The sequence below is a fragment of the Equus asinus genome, chromosome 1 (genome assembly GCF_041296235.1).
Source record: "Equus asinus isolate D_3611 breed Donkey chromosome 1, EquAss-T2T_v2, whole genome shotgun sequence".
Taxonomy (NCBI): Eukaryota; Metazoa; Chordata; class Mammalia; order Perissodactyla; family Equidae; genus Equus; species Equus asinus.
In genome coordinates, this window is record NC_091790.1 from 178,793,769 (window position 1) to 178,813,683 (window position 19,915).

Here is a 19,915-nt window from a genome sequence, read left to right on the forward strand (position 1 = left end):
ATTGTTTTGAGGCTTATAGAGGACATTTGCATTTATTATTGCTATCAAACAAGGTTTAAAAACCTATCATGGAGGGAAAAGAATTTCTTTGTGGAAGAAATACCCTCCTGTTACACCAACATTCTTGTTCTGTCCTGTAGTCACTCTTTTCACTCTATTTTAAATTCCATCCTTTCCTCACCGTTTTTCTCCTGCATCCTATCCTTTCTACAAGATCTGGCTTGTCTCTCATCCTTCTGCCATGAGAGATCATCAATCCGTCCATTCAGCATAGTTATCAACTATCTGCTACGTGACTGGCACTGTGTTTGATGCTGAGGAAACAGAAATTAAACAATATGTTCCAGGTTCTTGAATTATTTACAGTCTAGAGGGGGAGGCAAAGATAAAAGCGAAATGGAAAACGTACTCTAATGGGGGCCAATGTATCCATGAGGCAATAAGAACACTGAGGATATTCTCAGTTTGTATCATAGCCAGAGCTGCCTTTCCCAAGAAGGACAGGGCAAGGGGAGAGGGCATTCCAGAAAGAGGAGACAGCATATGCAAAGTCAGAGAGGCAAGAATAGTCACCGTTATTCTAGGGACTGCAAATAGTGAAATATTGCTGATGTGGAAAATGTGAACGTGGGAGATAGGTATTGGTGGCTTTGGGGTAGGTTGTTAGGACAAATAAATGGCAAAATCTTAAAGACCTTAAATATCCAGCAGTGCATACATGCGTGGTTTAGATATTTTTTCCCCTGTAGGCAAAAGGGAGCCACTGAAGAAGTTTGACCAGGGGTATAATAGGACCAGGTTGGCATTTTTAAAATAGTACTCTGGCAGGAGACTTTAAGGGAAAGAGTGGGGAAAAAAGAAAAAATGTGTGAGGGAAAAAAATGAAAGAAAGAGACGAAGACAGCCTCAAGGAAAGCAGTGCCAGTAGGAATGGAGAGGGGGAAGCAGATGGCGGGGTGGGGGTTTGGGGGGAGGCAAATGTAGGAGATAAAGCAACATAGATTGAATGGTGGGAGCTTAGGAATATCCAAGCATCTGAGATGACATGCAGGTTGCAGGCTTGGAAACAGAGTGAAGGGTGGCAGATTCTCTGAGATAAAATAGATGGAGCAGCAGGTCCTGAACAAGTGGGGCAGTGTGGTGGGGGAAGGGAGGGGCTGGAGGATGATGAGTCCCTAGAGGTTTATCCACCTTTTAATTCCATGTCTATAACACAAACGATTTGTTTAAATCATTTGGCATGTATTTATATACAACCTTATTTTGTGATTAATGTTTGCCATAGTATGTATTGACTTTTCAGCAATTGTGCAGCTACTTGAAAGCAGAAACATTAATTTAAACTTCTCCTGATATCCCACAGTTCACTTGGCACAACACTTTGGGCTTACCAAGTTCTCATACCATTTTCATGAAATAAAGATATATCAAATTGGGATTCCCTGGTTTTGCTTATCTACCACATTACTGTTAGCATGATTTCTCTTTATTCTTTTCTTTTTCTTGCCCTCCATCATTTTGATGCTCTTTTCTGTCTAAAATGTTCACTTTCTTGGAGTTTATAGCATTTCCCCCTTATCTTAAATCCCTACAATATTTTAAACCAACATTTAAAACAATGTCAATTGTTTCTATTAATATGTTTAGTTATTTGAAAATTCTTTATGTTTTCTTGGAATATCTCCCCTTCTTCTTTTTTCACAGTAGTCTTCTTAAATTCTCTCCCATTCATTTTAATTTTGTTTTCCAGACTTTCCAACCTACCCCTTTCGTCCTTCCAGTAAATCCTCTATTCGTCTAAAGTTTACATTTCTTCTCAAACATTGTATTTCTTCCATCTATTTAGTTTATTTAGATTTAGAACCATAAGTCTTTCATTATGTATAATTTCTTTTATTTATTAAAATTTCTATCCTGACTTTGAAATTCATGATGTATAAAATGAATATATTGCGAAGGAGACATAGGCAGCACATGACAGCTGCAGAAATAGAGCTGGCGCTGAAAGCCATATTTCCCCCCTCCATAATCCGTGCTGTTCTCGTGCACTGATGCTCTGCTGTGTTGATTCCCAGTCTCTTCTCTTTTCAAATCTTTCTTGGTGTAAAATATTTTCCGGAGAAATCCAGAAGTAGCTGAGAGAAAATTGAAATCTGGTCTTGGTTTTACAATCAATCAACTAGGAACTACTGCTCAATATCTGTGTGGCTGGTTCTCTGTCTCTTTTTCTCAAAAAGTGGTCCTAACTAATGGATAAACTAGATGGAGGGAGACATATCTCGAAGAAATGCACTCATAAACAGGAAATATTACTGTTCAATTTTCTCCTCTTACTACTCCTCAAACAAACTTGGCCTTCTTTTTATCTTTTTGTTTCATTAATGGAAATACAAAGAAAAGCCAAGAACTGGAAAAGTAAGAAAGGAAATAGAACATATTGAGAAGAGTAAAAAATTAACAAGATGCTATAAATAGTCATAAAAGAATAATGTTGCACAGAGAATATCCCCGGAACTATGGCATGTAGCCGGGGACAATTTTAACAAGTTTTTATCTGGGAATATGTAAGACATTTCCTCTCCAAAATGAGACAAATTCAGTGCAATGATTAATTTCATTCAAATATTTATGTAAATAGCAATTACATTACAGGGTTGTTTTACTGATCACTAACTACTAACTGGGGAAGGACTAAGACTATCTTTATGTCTATGTGACAACTAAAAAGGCAACATTTCTGATGATTCAGTATAAGTCAATAAGAAAACAGGATTTCACTGGCAAAGTGGCATTTATGTCAATGTATTAGGAATATATTTACTACCACTGTGGAAGCTATAAAGACAGATATTCAGTTGTGGTTGAGATCACTGGCTCTAGAGTCAGACAGATGTTGATTGGAAACATCTGTATTGCCACATTTTGGCAAGCTATCTACTTGTTTCTGTCTCTATCTCTAATCAGTAAAATTGGACTAAAAATAATACCTAACTCATAAGGACTAAATTTGAGCTTTTGTTTGACTTATGCTCATGAGTTTCTGGGGTGAGGTATATTCTCCTTTATTATAAAATATAATTTCCATGAAAACATTGAAAAACAGAGACCTAAGGTCTCTTTCAACTAGAAGATATTAAGATGCCACCATGATACCACAACTTAGTGAGCATTTGGGTACAGATATGAAGGGAATGGGTACCATACCCTGACAAGCTGACATGACCAGCCCGTACAACTGGGACTCTAGGACATTCAGCAAATGACACACATAAAAAAATATTGCTAATTCAGTTCTCATAGGCCCATCTCCAGTGGTTAGAATAACTGCAACTTTCTACTTTAAAGGCATTGAGTAGCATGAGGTCAATTGAGGCAATGGGCTAAGGTACACCTCTTCCATAGTTTAACCTATGTAAAGCATTATCACAGAGAAAACTGCTTGAGATGTTGATAAATGATTACCAAGGCACACTTTATGTAACTCTTCAAAATAGAGGATAAATCTTCAAAAATACAAAATATAGAAAAGACGATAACAAAACTGCTGCTAAAGCATGAATTCTGAGTTGAGAGAACCCAAGTTCAAATCTAGCTTCCATAGCTTCTATATGTCCTTTCTTGAGTCACACGACTCTGAGAATCAGTTTCCTCAAATGTAAAACAAGAGTGATAGCACTTATGTGATTGTCTTATTAGTTTGTAATGAAGGTTAAATAAGATAATTTGGGTAAAGAAGCTGGCAGAATGTCTGGAACAGAAGCATGCTCTGCAAGGTGAATTTCTTTTCCTTCCCCTTGAATATTACATTGAAAAATCACTTAAGGTCTCTCATCTTTGATGCCACATTTTTGACTCAAGATAGAATTAAGCCAAGGATTAAGGCCTTAGTATAAGGTCTTAAGTATAAGGGTTAAGTATATAGAAATAACTCAAAAACCAGTCGAAAAATGAAAAAAAAACAGTCAATAATTCATTGTTTGCTGGTTCTGTATCACATAGATTTATTCTGTTTTTATAAAGCAAAATTGACTTTTTCTTTTGCTTCAATTCTTTAGTTATTCTATTACTGTGTGTTTAGAAGCATAGGGCTCTCCAGTTTGGTAAACTGAAACTTACAATAAATTGATTTGCATCCATGTCAAAGTAAGCCTCTACTCAAATTTTATGCCCTCCAAAGGCCCATATTCTATGAAAAAAAGTTCTGCTGTCATTGTAAAGAGCAGTTAAAATAATATTCTTTGAGTTTAATTAGCTGTTGATTGAATGATTGAATATGCATTTAAAGTAACCCAAAAAATGAAATCATGTTATTGTACTAGGAAAAAAATCTTCCTATTACCGTTAATTGAGTTTTAACAAATGAATTGATTACAGGGAAAGGAAAGAGGAACACAGTCCATCAAATGCAACCTGATGCCAGGTCCCTGGTTTCCCCACAGACCTAATGTACCCTTGTTGTGGCACCTTGGAAAAAAATTAATGACTGTATTTCTTAGCAAGAATACACCTTCTGGTTAATGAATCATGCAGTAAACCCGTTGCTTTTTATTTATTTACTCGTTTCCTCTTTCAAAGGGTTTATTATATTCAGTTTATCTGAAAATTACAGAAGATAGTCAGAGTACCATGCATTTATGTTGAAGAAGCAGCACAGAGGATATGCAATCATGGCCTAAGTTTGTCTTGACTAATTTCTTATTTACGCTGACGTAAGTAAGGACTTATGCAGAGACTAACCCAGAAATATTGAAACATGGCAGATGTGCAGGTATGAACCAGGAAGTGCTTATGGTACAATTCAGCTAAGTCTAAGGGACTTGAAGGACAAGGGGAGTTGGAAAGAGAAGGTCATCATGCATGCTAGATGGAGCAACAAGTCTTCAAAGGGGGCTGGGGGTGGGCATTCAGATTAGAACCCTGTGTCTGTGGCTCAAATTTGTCGTCTAGTGGTTGCCAGAGACTCCTAAAGGAGTGCTCAGAAGTAGCTGGAGTGGGAAAGGCAGAGAGGAGAGGGGAGGATTAGTCACACAGAATTTGCAAAACAAAACCAACCAACCCAAAAACAACAGACCTCTGTTTTCACTAGAAATTCTGCAAGACTTTGGGGGCTCGGAACAATGTTTGATCAAAAGGGGTGGGGAGGCCTTCCCTCCCTCCATGGAGTTCAATGAGGCCTCAATGCAAGGAGAGGCACAGCCCTGGAGGCTGTAGCTGGGTAGTGGCCCCAGGCAGGATACAACCCACAGCTGCGGGCAGCAGAGGCCAGTCCCCTCATCAGCTTTGCAGGAAGAGGAGACCTTAGCAGAGTCAAAAAGGCCTTTAAATTAGCTCACCTGAATTTGCCTCAGAGATTCCCACATCAGGTTCTGACTTCTGAGGGAGGCTGGAGGACCCACCGTTTCATAATTACTGGGGTTCTATTTCAACCCAGATGGTGTAACCTTGATTAATACTTGTTAGAGAAGAAAATCAGAAAAGTTTTCTTCTATTCAGAGACAAGGTATCATGGGGTGGGGAGAATTGTACCAGCTATAGAGTCAACACAGTTGGGGAAACTCACACTGCCCCACTTACAATATGCCAGCCACTGCTCCAAGTCAGAGCCTGAGGGGCGCTTACTCACTTAATCCTCGCAACAAGCCCGTTACTATCCCAATCTTACACAACAGAAAACAGAAGTACAGAAAGGGTAAGTGACTTGCCCAGGTCCCATAGATTGTAAGTGGTAAGTCTGGGACCTAAACCAGAGAGCCTGGCTCCGGTGCTTGTCCTCTTACCAGCAAGTGACACTCACCATGCCTGGCACAGAGACGGTGCTCACTAAATGTTTGCTGATTTAAACAATTTACCAAGGGATTAAAAACGCATTGAGTCTATCATTCTGACTTAATAGACTGACTACACTTAAAAGCAAATGGAAAAATGCTTACACATGCACCAAAAACAAATAAAATCTGGAATCATCAGAACATGGTACAATAACTTATTAGATTTTATGATTAACCAAGGAAAATTACTTTATTGTTTCAATGTCTTCTTATCCCATGAGGAAACTAAATTTCCAGGAGGTTCTGTGACCCATACCAAGTTGTATAGCTGACAAGTAAATTAGTCTGTGCTCAACCCTGGAACTCCCCATTGTTCTTCTAGCTCTTTCCTCCAGTGTCACGTAGTCTCAGGGGAAGGGATTGATAACTTGAATGACAAGATCTCAACAGTTGTGCATCTTTTGTCCTTCCTCTCATCTAGTTGACAGGTAAAGAACAATTCTGATTGCATATACTATTTAATTATTTTAGTTAATTATACTGAGAATCAACCAACACTAACCATTAAAAAGGAGAAAAATGGACCAAACACAACGTCTAACCATCCTGACTTCAAGCCCAAAGCATCACCACCTATTTAGCTCTGAACCACACAATTACACAGCAGCAATAAAAGATAAGTACATTAGGAAATCCATCAGCCTGTTCTCCAGGCTCACTCACCTTGGTGCGGAGGATGATAGGCAGGGGCAGTAAAACCAACAGAGTGAAAGCTATGAGGAGAAACTTGCGATAAACCAAAATATAGCTGAAGAGTTTCATTGTCCTGAGCAGGTGGCTTCAATAGTCTTCTCAAAATAAGGCAGATGTTAAATAACCAACCTGGATTAATATTTCTCCAGCTCATGATCCTCATTCACTGCCCTAGACTGACCAACATGAGTTAAAATTAAATCTCCATCTTTATTGTTTTACTATCACAATTAACATGGAGAGATAAGCCCAAGAGTGCTTTCCAGAAATCAAAGACTATTTGCTTGCACGGCTTTTGAAAGATGAAACTGTTCTTTCCTTATGTTCTTAGTTCACATTAACTGGAATTTAGACTGCCCAAGTTTAAGAGAAGGGAAAATGTTGAGGTTGGTTGAATTTGCCCACAATGAGGCCTTTCTACTTCATTTGATGTCCTTTGACTTCAGGCTCCCTAACTGGAATAGTTACTACACTTGCTTGGCAGCTTGAGCAAGTTTCTATCCGGTGCCTCCGGTGTCTTTTCTAAGGAAGCCAAATTTTCAGCGTTGGAATTAAACTAGTAACTCCAATTTCAGTGTATGGCAGTGTGAAAGGGAAGGTTTTTGGTACAGAGGGATTTTTTGGGGGGCTTGTCAAATAACAGATTGAGGCAGGCTTCTAGACTGCCTATGTGAAGTTTGGCTCAGTGAAGAGCCTCTGACCGCTCCCGTTCGGAAATCCTCTGCCCTCATTCAAAAGATAAGTAACACTGCTTTTGAATTGAGTAGCAGTTTTCTCTCCAGTACCGCACTCAATTGCACAATGATTTCTTCACTGTTTGAAAGCAAAGTTCTGTGTATTTCTTGGTCCCTCTTGCCTTTTTTGATAGGAAATTGAAAGTTACCATAAAGTCTTACATAAGCCCTCCCCTTTAAGACTTTTTTCAGATTGAGTTGATACTATTGTTCTGATACTGACTAGGTATTTACAAGGGAATCTTCATAAAGATGAGTCATTAAGGCCATCCAAGGGGGGTGTGTGCGCGTGTGCGTGTGCACATGCATGTGTGAAGATGGGAACTGTTCTAACTCCTCAGGGCTGGGGACTATTTAGTTTGTTTTCATTGTGTTGTAAATTAATCATCCAAAAACCTCAACTAAGCACCTACTATGCACCGAGGCCTAACTCTAAAGAAAATACTTTCCCCTGTAAAATGTATAGTCAATTTCTCTGGGCACAAATAACTTTACTTTCATATAATCTATTGTTAGCATTTAGACTTTATTTCTAATACCCATCAAGGAAATTAATTCTTTATCCAACACTCGCTGTGTTTTTAATGTAAATGAGAAATCATTTTTTTCCTCTAAAAATCTAAATTTCTAAAGATATATCACATATAGTGATTCTAGAAAATCAGAATAATAAACAGAAGAAATAGTCTCCAAATCAGAAAGGTGTATTGTATCTTGAATTTCTCAGATGAAAGAAAGAGAAGATAATTATAAGTAATAGTAATAGTGAGCAATAATTAGTAGGCCTCAATAATAAATAATGATTTTTGTCATTTTATCACACATAAAAGGAGCTGAGTTACTTAAAGCAGTTTCAATACTTATTTATTTCTATATAGCAGTTCATTGCATGCTTTCTTTTTTTTCCTATTTTTTAAAGAAATTACTTCTGTTCTCAGATTTCCCTACGCCACCTGCTGAGACCATTTGAGTCTCACTTTCCCACCATCTGAGAGGATTTACTCTGTGAGGTGACACCAAAAATGAAAAGGCATTTGTATGACATTTAATGGAAATGAAGGCCTCGACACGCAGGGAACGATGGCTCTCAAACTGGACACGGGCTAAAGGAAAAAGCACTTGACGTTTGTCAGGGCCTCGTTCCTGTGCCTTATTTTCTCTCTTCCGGTACCCACTTCTTGCCCAATGAAGGTTTGCAGGGCCCTCCTGTTAGGGCCTGGGGCTCTAGCCAGCTCGTCTTCTGTGGGTGCCCCTTTTTACAAAACAGTTCCACTTTTTCTGTAAGTCCAGTCAATCTTCTATTCTTCAGCAGTTTTCTCTCCACTGTCAGAGAGAGAAAAGGTCTGACAAAATTATTCACACTAAACATGAATGACTGATATGAGCTGCATACCTTGGCAAGAGTCACCAGGAAATAAAACATAACAAGAGACTTTGGACCCCTTGGAAATGTATTTTAGGGTGTCCTTCAAATCACATCACATGGTTAACTCATTCCATTATTGTCAGATTTCACCTCTTCTTTGTACGGAAAAACAGAAATCTCTCTTAATCATGATTGTGCTACGTTTTATCTATCCACCCTAAAATGAATCACACCATTGTGTAATCACAGATTAGTTCCTTTAAAACTTGTTCTTTATAAATATAAAAATATTGCAAATATTCTTCATTCAGTCAGTTACCTACTAAGTGCCAGGGAGCATTTACTCACCACCTCATTTAATCTTCAAAACCCAATACAAGGTATTGGTAATGTATGCACTGTTATAATTATTGCTCTGTTATAGATTTGGAAACTAAAATTCAGAGGCCAAGTAAAATGTCCCAGGTCCTAAGTGGTATAACAACGATTTAAATCCAGTTCTTTCTGACTCCTAAGGCAATGCTTTTTTTTATTCTATGCCATGTGTCTACCATAATGACTATTACTCTGATGCTAAGCACTAAATCATCAAATCTCACATTTGTATACAGACACATGGTTTGGTTGGCTCAGGGACTATGTCCATTGAGCCTTATGATTGGACATAACCTATGTGAAACTCAGGTTCAGGCATAAAGGGTAAAAAGGTTCCTTCTTTGCATATTCTGGTTACCTTCATTAAGAACCTAGATTGTTCAGGATGCTTAAACTGTGTAGAAAATCAACATGAGGGGAGTGGCAACGAGCTTTTAAGTGGCCTTCCCACTTGCTTCTCTCAGGCTTGTTTTCTGCCTGTCTTGCTCTTATGCCACATTCACTCCCTAATGTGTGCTTTTCTTCAGCCTTTCCCTCTTCCAGGAAGATGCTTCCCTTCTCTGTGTTTAAATCCCACCCATCCTTGAAGATTGACCTTGTGGAGTCATCTCAAATCCGCTGCTTTCTATAAATCTATCCTGACAATTCCTGACTTTCCATGCACCCAGTTCTGGAGGCTCCTTGGTTCAACTGCATCCTAATAATCTGGAGCACAGGACAAAAGTGCGGACTCCCTGCCCTGTGGGGGCAAAATGTGACATCATGCATAGTTGTCTCCCTACAAGTTTTTATATGCACTAACATTTGCGAATCTTTGACTTAGTATCTGTAAGATACATTTTGGCCCGGAGTAAACTGACTTAAATTAATCACTATTTTAATAGTGAATGTAAATCTTAAATCCTCAATAAGATTGCTAACTCTTTGAGTACAGGCGACATTAATTTACTTCCCTTATGTCCCTAGCAAAGCGTTAGACAAAAATGAATACTCAGGAGGTTTCTCTAAATTTACCTATAAATATAAATAAATGAGAACCAATTAGCCTCATTGCTTATATAGGATGGTTTACAAGAGCAGTTACTCAATGGAGTATTTAGGTTTGCAAAGAGATATGGCTTGTTCGATGGGGGGGTATCTGTTCCATTGCAAATATACCCATAAAGACTTAGATGAGAAAGTGTATAGACTCAGTATATACTTTAACTAGGGAAACAAAAGTCAAAATGCTTTTACTGTTGATGAAAGCAGCCAAGCACATTTGTATATAAAAAGACACCGCATGGGGCCGGCCTGGTGGCGCAGCGGTAAAGTTCGCACATTCTGCTTCTCGGCGGCCCCGGGTTCGCTGGTTCGGATCCCAGGTGCGGACACGGCCCTGCTTGGCGAAGGCCATGCTGTGGTAGGCGTCCCACATATAAAGCAGAGGAAGATGGGCACGGATGTTAGCTCAGGGCCAGTCTTCCTCAGCAAAAAGAGCAGGATTCGTAGCAGTTAACTCAGGGCTACTCTTCCTCAAAAAAAAGAAAAGACACTGCATTTGCTTCAGTTATGTGTTCCTATTTTCATACTTTGAATTCTTAGAATTCAAAGTGCATGCCAGTTTTAGTCGATTGCTATTGTTGAGACTATCAGACTCAAGGAATGCAAGTCAGATTTTCTTCTGACAGTCATTTGTTTCTAAGTCTTGATTAGTCCCTAATTCTGAAACTCACTCATGGTGCCTTCCCATTTATATATTCTGGCTACCTTCATAAATACCATAACTTCCAGACACTGCACTGTCAAGGGTTTACTCTCTAAGTGCCACATGTAAGCTGTGCTGCCAAAGCTTTTTAGATACTATGAAAACTAAGATCACTTTTTCCCTCCTAACTGGCATCTAACAGTCATTTACCTTGGCACTTTTTTCAATTTCTTCATGTTCACTTTTGTATTCCTTTAGGATAATGAATACTCCTGATGAAAGCAAAATATTTAAATAATGCATATGGTGAAATTTCCGGGTCCACATCAATACCTCTATCAGTTTTTATTTTCATTTCCTAATATAAGGGATAAAGTCACGGGCTAGGGTAGGATACTCTATCCCAGAGACTCCAGATTCATGCACAAGTCCCTAAACACCTAAATTGGTATCATTTATTAACCACAACTTCAATAATCATTCCTCCAATGCCGTGAAGTAAATGACTGACTGAACAGAATAAGATTGAACTGTGCCCCACAAGGTAAGGACCTAAACTCCTGTGAGCTGAGAAGCAAAGCAAGAACTGAGAAGCAAACGAGCAGGACCTCCTTCTGGCAAAAACAGCAGCTGCAGAAGACCCAGCCACACCCTCAACCAGGACGGGAGGACAGCTTTTCTCTTGATCGAGCTTGACCATGTCTTCATTTTGGACTTTCTGGGAGATGAAAGGGGAAAATTCAGGGGTAGAAGAAGCAAGTAGGGATGTTGGGAAGAAAGGAAGGAGAGAAAGAGCATTCTGGAATACTTAGCATACCGTTAGAAAAGGACGTTGAATAAAGCTACCCGAACACGCCTAGAACTCTGTTTACTACTGCTCCCTGCTTGTCGCTCACTCCCCTGCCCAGGCACTTTATGTAATATTCATATTCCAGCAGTCTTCACACATGACACTATTATAATCCTCGTGAGAAGTTTCTGGGTATTCAGAGGTGAATCCGGGACTCCTGGATGTAGTCTTTATTGTCAGCTCCTGGATGAGAAAGCAGACCAGAGTTTAAGGTACTCTGAGAGGATGGATATGACTCCAGGACTCTTAGAAATGGAAGCCAAGGATCCACAGAAATAGATCATATAGAACTACCATATGATCCCCGCTGGTCCAAGGGTTCACTTGTCTTATAAAGTCAGAAGGATTTCATCTAGTTCAAATCAGGCAGTCAGAAACTGCTTTTGCGTGTAGCTAGAGAGACAAATTAAAAAAAAACCAGTGAGGTGAAAATTTTCCTTTGGTAATCTGAGTTCTGCTGTGAATTCACTGTTGCTCACAGCCAAATGTGTCCATTTTCCTCTCTCAGAAAAAAAACAAATGATATTTTTCCCAGCAAAAATATTGTCCCTTTGAGCTTGGAACATCTCCTGTCTTAGATGACAATAAAAAGATAAAGTGCTAACATAGTTCCTAATGGGGTTTTCATTTTAAGTCTACTAAGTGGCATTGACACAATCCAGCTTACTGTCAACCTGACCCATCTTCTTTGGAAGTGATTTTTTTACCTAAGTATAGAATATTTCACAATATGTCATTAACATGAATACAGGAAGTTAGCCAGACTACCCCCAGCAGTAATTTTCTGTTGGCATAGCTACAGCATTCACCGCTTTTTAACCACTTGGCTTCTTTTATTATTTGAGTTTGGCGGTTTTTGGTTCAAAATGGTTGCTTATAGAGTGAATGCATTGTTTAAAGAAAGAAATGTGTACCTTGTGACTACGTATGATCTTATGAAGAAACACACCAACATTTATTCAGACAAGTTAGTTATGCTTACATTTTTTCCCATTTTCTTTTTTCTTTTTCTTTTTTTTTTGAGGAAGATTAGCCCTGAGCTAACTGCTGCCCATTCTCCTCTTTTCGCTGAGAAAGACTGGCCCTGAGCTAACATCCACGCCCATCTTCCTCTACTTTATATGTGGGATGCCTACCACAGCATGGTGTGCCAAGCAGTGCCATGTCCGCACCTGGAATCCAAACCGGCTAACCCAGGGCCGCCGAGAAGCGGAATGTGGGCACTTAACCGTGGTGCCACCAGCTGGCCCCCCATGTTCTTTACCACAGATTCACAGAAATATATTTTCAGAACAATATTTTCTTCTCAGTTTATATGACTGTATAATTAAACCGTATTAATCGACAGATCATTAGGACATGGTTTAATTGTACTTTCACCTGGATAAACATGATATAAAATAGAGGTGAGGAGTACTTTGAACTCTGGGAGGTTTTAAAAGAACTGAGGCTAATAAAATGGACCCAAATAAAAATCCTTCTAGTGAGTGAATAACATACTGTGCCTTCACAATGGAGTTTGCCATTGTCATCGAATGGGGAAGACAGTGTGCACATAGCAAAGAACTCCTAGTGGCTTAGTAGGGCAAAAGACAAGTGCTATGGGAGGGCAATTAATTCTGACTCTTCTGTTATTTTTCATAGCAATCTTCATTTTCATAGTCCCTAAAATAACGAACTATAAATCCTTGTGGCAAGAGTCTTGACCTCATGTGGTTTTCTCTACTTTTGGAGAATCACAATATCTCTGATTTGGAAAATTGTTCTAGGTCCCATGAAATGTTGGTGCTCAAAGGCCCATTCTTTCTCACTCCATTCTTATATACCTCTAATGATGGATGACTCATCCCTCATTCCATATTTAAACATCCCCTCTCCTCTCTGTTAGATTTTTTTTCCCCTGACATTGAGCCAAAATTTGTCTTCCTATAGCTTCCATCTACTGTTTTAATTCTGATTTCTGGAATCTTCAGGGGAAAAAAATCAAGCTGTTCTTCCACGTGACAGCCTTTATGTATTTGAAGACTCCTCTTATCCTTTTGCTTCAACTATTCCTCACATACTCAAATTTTAAGTCTCTTCACTCTCCTGGGCACTCACCTCATATTAGGAACATGAATAAATTTTTTCTATACCCCTAACCTAGTTCCTGAGTTCAAAGCTCTATTGCAGATGCTGTTTGGCAGAGAGAAACAGGATGGGACCATCACCAGCCTGGTTCTTGATGTGGTTCTTGTAGTAATGAAGGCTGCATTATCCCACTAAGTGGCTGAAACATTTTGAGCTTACTATCCAATAAACATTGAAAATATTTTTCTATGTGCTATAGTTAGGTAATCTCTATCTTGTCGTCCTGATAAATATGGCAAAGTTTTCCTATTAATTTCCATCTTGTTAGATTCTCACACATGCTTTAAATTGCCATGACTTCTTCATTCATCACATACATGCTATACACATATTTAATGATAGTGTCCTCCATATTTTTATCCAAAAACCATTGATAATACATTCAACAGGTTCCCTTCTCCAGATACCTTCCTTCAAGTTGACACTCTTGCACTGAAAGCAGCTTTTGGATACTATCAGTAACTCTGGTCTACTGAATCGTGTCCTTTTAGTAGTCATTCTAAAATCGGGATTGACATCTCACTCACTGATGTACAGTTAATAGCAATGACTTTTGTCTTTTTGACAATCAGGATGGTATTTTCCTGTCTCTTGTCTTTGAGCACAAATCCATATCTCCTATAACATTTTTGAAATCTACGGTCCCAGAAATTTAGATTACACATCTGGTTATGTCTACCCTTCTACTCCCCTTGGCTAGTGTAAATGCCAAAAAGGACATTAACAGTTTTTTCTAAGGCATAAGTTACTTTCAACTTCACTAGTCAATTCTTCCTCTGTAATGTGAAATATGCATTTGCCTGAATAAGAAGTGTTAGTAATTATACTTATTGTATCATTTATTTCTCCAAAGAAAGAAGGATTATCTATCAATAATTATCCAAAAATTAGAAATGTTCATATTTTCTAGAAAAGAAATGTTATCAGTATATGTGTGAATGCGTACATATAATTCTGTAAACAGACACCCTGGAAACCACATGTGGAATTCATGTAAACCTAGTAGTATTGAAAATCACTAGCATAGCTCCTCATGGCCACTCTTTCCTCTCTTTTCTCCTGTAGGGATATTATGTATTGGGCAGACTCAGCATCAGCCACTCAGGGATCTTGGCAGAGGCTGCTGGGGAAATAGAGAACCTGGACTGGGAAATACCAAGACTGAGAGAGTGAAAGGACCTCAGACTTTCCCCTCAGGGAAAGGAGGCATCACCTGAAATTATAAAGACCCAAGGAAAAAAGAATCAAATTACTGATGGCTGGTATTTTGTATTTGTCATATCACTGATTTCCAACCACAATCTCATTTTTCCAGATGAGGCTCTAAGAGGTTAAGTAGCTTGCTTGAGGTCACTCAAATGCAGTCCAGATCCAGATCTCTCTGATTTCAAAGCTGGTACTGTCTCCCTCCAGCTCACTACTAGTTCTAGCTTCATATGGACACCGTAATTGGGTGCCAACTAGTGAGGAAAGCACAGAGCACAATTCTCCAAAAGTGACAATAGCTAAAGACAGAGAGGCTAGAGTCACATCTGAGTAGCCTCTCTTGTTTGCTATTTCTGGAGAGAATGTGGCAGACAGGGTGCAGCCACTGGGAGAAGGGGTCTACATAACACCCTGGCCAATTGCACTTGGGTCAAGGCAGCTGTCCGGCCCAGGTAATTTGTTCTTGAATTAGGAACAGTGAGTGGGGTGTAAATGCTTTAATTTAGAAAACTTGGCAGAGATTTGGGAGGGGGTGGGGTAGTGGCAGCTTAGTGTCCATGAAGGTGCCTGGTGGTGACCTGAAGGGCCAGCATATCAGGCTTATGTCTAGGGTGACAAATTGTACCAGTTTTCCCAGGATTGAGGGACTTGGGACTTTCAGTGCTAAAATTAGGAGACTCCCTGGGAAACTAGAATGCATGGTCACTCTGTTGCGACATCAAGAAGGCTCCTAGTCCCTGTTCACCCAGAGATCTGAACACTATATTGACTCTGTCCTCTCATTCCCACCCCTCATTCCATCCATCACTGAGGCCTCTTCATTTTACCTTTCACAATGCTCTCAAATCTCTCTTGTCTCCCTCATCTCCATGAGCACTGCTCTTTGTTCAGACTCTCACCACCTTTTTATTACTGGCTTCCTATTTGGTCTCTGTCTCCATTCCTGACACCTTCCACAGTGATGTGTCCTCCACAATGCCACCAGAGGGCGGTCCCAAAATGAATCTGACCACACTATGCTTCTGTTCAGACATATCAATGGCTCTCCACTCTGCAAAAAAGAATGTCCAATATCCATACATAATTTCAAGGGCCCTACAGAATATAATGCCAATCTATATTTTCAGCCTTATCTTTCTACACTTCCTTGCTTCACATTTGATGCTTTTTTATAAAGCAGTTCCCCAACAAATTATCTACAGTCTCCCCCTGATAAAAACTCTTTTATACCTCCAAGACTCAGCATCTGATTTTCATTCTACTTGGGCATTATTCTAAGCTTTGACCATGTACAAAATTTGTCTTTCAATGGTCAATTTAATCTCTCTCAACTTCAAGATTCTCTCCATATCTAAAACATTCAAGGCAGGTCTCTGCTATTTCCCCATCCCCCACTTTCATAAAAGATTATTGCTTGATTTTCATCTTTTATTGTGACACTCCCTCGGTCTGACAGCCTCATGGTAACTCTTTTCATCTTAACTTTTCTGGCTAATTCCTGTTGGCCTAGTTAATGTATCATTATGATAGCCAATAGGTTAACTTTTTCACATTGGGAGAAGCACTCCAGTTGTTTACTAAGTAGATAGGTTCTCAAAATATGTAATGTACCTGGATAGTTACTACCAGTTTGAAAGTTCCTTTCACTCTTCAACTCTTTCAAGACCTTAGCTATAACCTCCTATCATCTTTCCTCGTTGCCTGATTACTTCTCTGTGGGCATCCTACAGGTAAATAAATGTACTTTTGTAGGCTTCATTATTCTCCCTTTAAAAATCAAGGATTTATATTATACTATCTCACATCTCTTTTGGCTCTTACATTCTATGTTTCCAGGACTGACTTATATTCAAAGAACTTCTTTTCAATACATATATTAAAATGTTCCTTTAAAAAGATATGGACTTCTCAAAAATTTCTAGAAAAACCTAGAGATTTCTAACCTTTGAGGCAATGTTTATCGTAAAAATGAAAAAAATACTATTAAAAATATAAAAGAAGTTGTCCTAAGTCATCCAAACAAGCAGTCTAGAGATTTCTACCTAAAACAGTTTTTAACACAACCTACTGCCATGGAGAGCCTCAAGAAATCCAGTCTACATAGTATAAAGGAAACTGTAAGATGATTCTACACAGAATCACTCATCTTCTCACAGACCCAGGAGCTTGACGTGATCACTCTTCCTGGAAGATATTTTCATAGACATTGAATAAACTGTTTCTCAGAACTGGCTTCATTGCCGCATGTTTTCACTAATTGTCTGGTGGCCAGTACTTCTGAGAATGTGCACTTTGAACTTGGGTGAAAGTCACCACTAGTCGAGACTAGCTTGGAAGCAAGGAAAATTGAGGCAAAAGTACAAATACCCTGATGAGGATGCCAGGACAATCCAACGGGGAAAGAAGAGTCTTTTCAATAAATAGTATTGGGTCAAGAGGATATCCACATGCAAAAAAGAGGAATTTTGACCCCCACCTCACACCGTATACAAAAATTAACTCAAAATGAATCAAAGAACTAAAAGTAAAAGCTAAAACTATAAAACTCTTAGAGGAAACATATGTTTAAATCTTGGTGATCTTGGATTTGCCATTTTTTAAATTGTTTGTTTGTTGGTTTTAATCTAGTTTTTTTAATTGAGATATAATTGGCATAACATTATATTAATTTCAGGTGTGCAACATAATGGTTCAATATTTCTATGTACTGAGAAACGGTCAGCATAATAAACCTAGTTAACATCCATCATCACACATAATTACAAATTTTTTTCTTGTGATGAGAAGTTTTAAGATTACTGTCTTAGCAACTTTCAAATATACAATACAATATTACTAACTCTAGTCACCATGCTGTACATTATGTCCTTATGACTTATAACTGGAAGTTTGTTCTTTTTGACCACTTTCACCCATTTTGTCCACCCCCTACCTCACTGGCATGGGTTTTTTAAGATATGATACGAAAAACTCAAGAGACCAAAGAAAAACTAGACAAATTGAACTTCATCGAAATTAAAAATTTTTGTGCTCCAACAATACTATCAAGAAAGCGAAAAGACATCTCACAGAATGAGAGAAAATGTTTGTAAATCACATATCTGATAAGTTTCTACTCTCTAGAATACATACAAACTATTACAACTCAACAATAAAAAGACAAATAGCAATTTTTTAAAAAATGAGCAAACAATTTGAAGAGACATTTCTGTAAGAAAATACAAAAATGACCAATATGCATACAAAAAGATGCTCAAGATCATGGGCCACCAAAGAAATGCAAATCAAAACCATAATAGAATATCACTTCATACCTACTAGGATGGCTGTAATAAAAAAAGACAGACAATAACAAATGTTGACAATCGTGTAGAGAAGTCGAACGCTATACATGGAACGTAAAATTATGCAGCTGCTTTGGAAAACAGTTTGGAAGGTCCTCAAGAACTTAAACATAGAGCTATATGAGCCAGCAATTCTACATTTAGGTATATACCTAAGAGAAGTGAAGACATGTCTGCATGCAAAAACTTACACATGAATGTTCACAGCAACATTTTTCATAATATGTTCAAAAAGTGGCAATAGCCCAAATGTCCATTAGATGATGAATGGATAAACAAAGTGTGGTATGTCCATGTGATGGAATGTTATTTAGCCATAAAAAGGAATGAAATTCTGGTACATGCTACAACATGGATAAACCTTGAAAACATTATGCTAAGTAAAAGAAGCCAGACATAAAAGGCCACATATTGAATGACGACACATACGTGGAATGCCCAAGATAGGCAAATCCATAGAAACAGAAAGTAGATTAATGGTTGCCAGGGGTTGGGGAAAGGGGGGGATGGAGGGTTACTGCTAATGGGTATAAGATTTCTTTTTTAGTTATGAAAATATTCTGGAATTAGTGGCGATCGTTGCACAACTTTGTGAATATACAAATCACTGTATTGTATACGTTGAGTGAACATTATAGCACATGAATCATCTAAATTTAAGAAAAGGTAAAACTACTCAAGATTACAAAATAAATGTGAAATTATTCGAAAAGTACAAAACACTTCATCAGCAGGTTTCAAACTTTTAGTCTCAGTACTCTTACACAAAATTTATTTTCTCCTACCCTATTAGAAAATAAAACTGAGAAAAATTTGAAATTTTTACCAATTTGTTTTAACCAAAAATAATAATCCCATTATATGCTAACATAAACAGCATATTTTAAGAAACAAATTCACTTTTCAAAAAAATTTGTGAGAATAATGGTATTGTTTTACATTTTTTGCCAATATCTTCAGAGACTGAAAGCAGTTGGATTCTACATCTAATCTATGACCACGACATATATCATGCTGCTTCTGGAAAACTCTACTGTATACTTGTAAGAGAATGAGAGAGGAAAAAGCAAATAATGTCTTTGTCTTATTATGAAAATATTTTTGACCTTACAGACCCTCTGAAAGAGTCTTAGGGACCCATAGAGGTCCCCGAACCACATTTTGGGATGCACTGAACTAAACAAATATGAGATACGGTATGTTATCAGGAAGGATAGGGATTCTTATGAGGTCTTATGAGGGAGTCAGCAGTGTCCATTAAATTTGATGTTAATAAAAAGAAATCTTCATACTCAAAGACTGCTATTAAATAAGAAAATTATAATTGCTAAATTCTAGAACACAGACTGCTCTGTGTTATGATAATCACAGATATCACTACAGATTGAGGTAGCCAGGGGGGTAGAATAACCATATGTTTTTTGTTCAAACCTGGACACTTTGGAGAATAAAAGAGATGTTGTTAATAATTACCCAGGGATTGTCCCAAATAAATTGCATCATGTGGCCCCCTTAGCCAGGACAGAAACTGAGTTAAGCTGAGACTAAAAATAAAGATTTTGGATACTTGGCAGGTCTTGGGAGAGAGTTCTGGTTGGAGGGAATTACATGGTGAAAAGAATGGAGGCTGACCTGAGTGGATTAGTTCATGGTATAGAAGACTTTTAGAAATCCTGAGAGCTCACAGAATCTGAAGATTAAC

At 38.3% G+C, this 19,915-nt stretch overlaps 1 protein-coding gene across 1 annotated transcript in view; it reads right to left on the minus strand.

The window, feature by feature from the left end:
- The window catches only part of SLC13A1 (solute carrier family 13 member 1), a 76,846-nt gene extending 70,199 nt beyond the window's left edge, over positions 1 to 6,647 (minus strand). The window contains exon 1 of the mRNA XM_014839151.3: positions 6,492 to 6,647. Coding sequence (XP_014694637.2) covers positions 6,492 to 6,590 — 99 coding nt within the window. The 5' untranslated portion in view covers positions 6,591 to 6,647. The remainder of the gene's footprint in view (positions 1 to 6,491) is intronic.
- Positions 6,648 to 19,915: the final 13,268 nt, after the last annotated feature.